This window comes from Oryzias latipes, chromosome 10 (assembly GCF_002234675.1).
Source record: "Oryzias latipes chromosome 10, ASM223467v1".
In the NCBI taxonomy this organism is placed as follows: domain Eukaryota; kingdom Metazoa; phylum Chordata; class Actinopteri; order Beloniformes; family Adrianichthyidae; genus Oryzias; species Oryzias latipes.
The window spans coordinates 6440562-6443741 of record NC_019868.2 but is presented as its reverse complement, the minus strand read 5'-3'; the positions used below and the strand labels follow the sequence as shown (position 1 = coordinate 6443741).

Sequence of the window (3180 nt, the reverse complement as noted above, 5' to 3'; positions counted from 1 at the left end):
TTCAATGTTGGTGCTAATTTGAACTTTATATTTTTAGTTTTGGGGCTTTATCTGAGTGCAGCACGTGTTGATGCCATATTTTGTTACAACCAGAATAAAGAAAACTGCTCCAAGAAAGTTCCTCCAGTGTCTCGTGGCTACCTGAGGGTGCACAAAACAACACAACGCAGAGCAGAGATGAGAAGCAGTTACAGTCGCAGGCAGTCTGAGTTAAAGCGGGAACTGTGCGGGAACTGTGAACGGAAAACAAAAACTGTGAGTGAGGATCTGAGGCTGGGTCGGTAGGCAGGCAGGCGGAGATCTCATAGAGACAGCAGATTCATACTGTTGGACATCCTGGTCCAACTTTTGCCGCTAGAACTAGATATCGGTCCTTGGTTCAAACCCCAATAGCACTGCAGTGGTTTTTCATTATGTTCATTTTTTTTAATTGCATTAAATAAATGTCTGCAGTTTCTTGCTGGGCCATTTCTCTTTTACATTTGTATTTTCACCTAAAATGAACACATACTTACATTCATTCTTCAACAATATAATCATTGCTTTTTAAAGCTTTTTGCACCAATTTTTTTTCTTTTTTTGCAGTAGGTCTCTTCCCTTGTAGACAGCCAAAGCCACCACTATGAGATAACTAAAACATGCTAGTGATGTTGCTTTACGCAAGTGATGGAAAGATTTGCTTGTTATGTTTCCACTGGGGTTGTAACTGAGATGGCAGTGTGATTACCAGCCAATCAGTTTGTTTTAAAATTGTTCCCTCCCATTTTTATATAGCAACAACAGAGAAAATCATCCTCTAATGCGACACAAGTCATCTGCAGACGAGAGAATAAGAAGTTTAGAAAAATGCACGTCGTACTATGCACAATACTGATACTTCAACTTGGATGTAAGTATGTGTAGAAAGTGTTTTAAAAATAGGGATAATATTAATAACAACAGTTATTGTCTTTTTGCATAGTATGACAAAATGTAGAATATATTGTATTGATTATACTGTAATAATTGTGTTGTGTTACAACTGTTTTAGGTTGTACAGATGAGGGATTTGAAATAAAGACAGTAAACGCTGGAGAAGATGTGACCCTACCCTGTTACAACAAAAGCCTGAACTTTGCAATCTTTTTCTGGATCAAACTTGTTCCTGGAAAAATGCCTGAAATCCTAGGAAAAGGATTCAGCAATGGTGCTGGAGAGAAGAAGATCGGTCATTTTACAACCAAAGAAGAAGAAGGAAAATTTATTCTTCATACTGCAAAAGCTAAGCCAAGTGACTCTGCCTTCTATTACTGTTTATCATTGGATGGTACAGACATCACCTTCATTAGGGCAGTATTTCTAGAAATTAAAGGTCAGTATTGGCATTATAAAATATCTTGTGGTTTTTAAAAACCCATTTTAGTCAAGTGTTCAATAAAAATAATGAAAACTTTTCTGAGATCATTTTTATGTTTATTATAGCCTTTTTTAAACCGTTCTTATTCTTCCAGGACCGCACTCTGATTTTCCTGCAGTGGTTCAAAGTTCTGTTGATCCGGTTTCTGCAGGAGACGTTGTGGCTCTGCAGTGTTCAGTTCTCTCTGAGTTTAAAAATGATGCATGTCCAGAGGAACAGAGAGTGTTCTGGTTCAGAAAGACTGAAGGGGAATCTCATCCCACTTATATTTACGCCAGAAGAAGCAGTGATGGTGACTGTGACGGGGGTACAGAGACTCAGCCTCTGCAGAGTTGTGTCTACAGCTTCTTGAAGAAGGTCAGCTCCTCTGATGCTGGACTTTACTACTGTGCTGTGGCTGCATGTGGAAAAGTGGTTTTTGGAAATGGAACAAAACTGGATGTTCAAGGTAACATACTTTTTAAGATAATGGCATAATTTGTTAATAGAAAAAGAAAAAATCTTTTTAGTATATCGATTTTGACAATAATTTTTCTTTTTTTTTTCCATTTTAGGAGATGGAACTCATGATTACATGTGCAACAACATATTTTTCTTTCTGTTTTTTGGAACCTTGGTTTTCAGTCTCATGATGGTAACATTTCTATTTTGTGTTGTATCAAAGAAATCCTGTGCTGTCTGCAAAGGTAAGAGGATATACAGATTTTCTTTCATTAAAACATCTACATTTTTGCCTATCTTGTCCATTTAAGAAGTACATTTTAAAATTTTTATGCTCTTTTACTAAACCAGCGCATTTGGTCTGTAAAACAAAGCCGGAAACAATCATTGATGATTGGCAATACCAGAAGGTAAAGAATTTACATTTGGCTGCCAATAAATACCAGTAAACTGATTTGTGCATAACCAAAAAAATCATTTGGATTATCTTTTACAGAGAAAAAAACAGGATGCCATTTTCACCACAGCAATCTTTACTAAGAAGAAAACTGACAAGACAAAGAGAAGATAAGCAGCAGCAAAGGATGGCTATAGACGGCTACAGTGAATGGATGTGACAATGATCTATATACAGTATTAGTGGAAAAATCTAGAATCCTTTTTGAAAAGGCTTAGCATTTTACATTTGTCGAAAACCGTAAACAAAAACATTTTATTCTGTGTTGTTTATCTGACTCCATTAAAATCTGACGTTTGAAAACTGTCAAGCTTAATGCTCAAATTGTTGGTGAACCCATATAGCAAAATCTTTGTAATAAAGTACTTTTGTCTGTATGAGTTTGTAGTCTTTAAAATAAAAAGCTTTAATTGTTAAATTTCTGAATTTTGTTGCTATAGCAGGTACTGTTAGTTCAAATTTAGGGGGATTGGCTGATGATTTGTCCGTTTTATGAAGCTGAAAAATCCAAAAGCTTTTGTCTTAAACTGAATTGCTCTGTCACCCTTAATACTGGAAAAAAAAAACACACATCTGTCATATTTAAAAATGTTAAGTGTGATTTTAAACAAAGCATAGACCAAAAAAAAAAATAATCAGTAATGGCATTTTCAAACGGAAACATTTAAATTTCTTTCATTTTATTATAGCACTTTCTTGTTTGGTATTTTATTAGGAAATTTATAACTTCCTTTTAATATTGTTGATGCTTTTTGAGTTAATTTTCCTATTTATCAGGTCAATTTGTTTAGACCTGACCCTCAGCTTAGAACCGGCCTTTATCTGATGGTGGTGTTCAAGCAGCCTACTTAAAAAACCCACTGCATCAAAAATGCAAATGCATACT

At 35.3% G+C, this 3180-nt stretch overlaps 1 protein-coding gene across 1 annotated transcript; it reads left to right on the top strand.

Moving 5' to 3' along the window:
- Positions 1-1005: 1005 nt before the first annotated feature.
- LOC111948061 lies at positions 1006-2897 on the top strand (the record flags this gene model as incomplete). The annotated part of the gene is made up of 3 exons (XM_023959446.1): positions 1006-1351; positions 1491-1844; positions 1951-2897. Coding segments are annotated over 3 exons (897 nt in total), but the record flags the coding sequence as incomplete, so codon positions are not given.
- Positions 2898-3180: the final 283 nt, after the last annotated feature.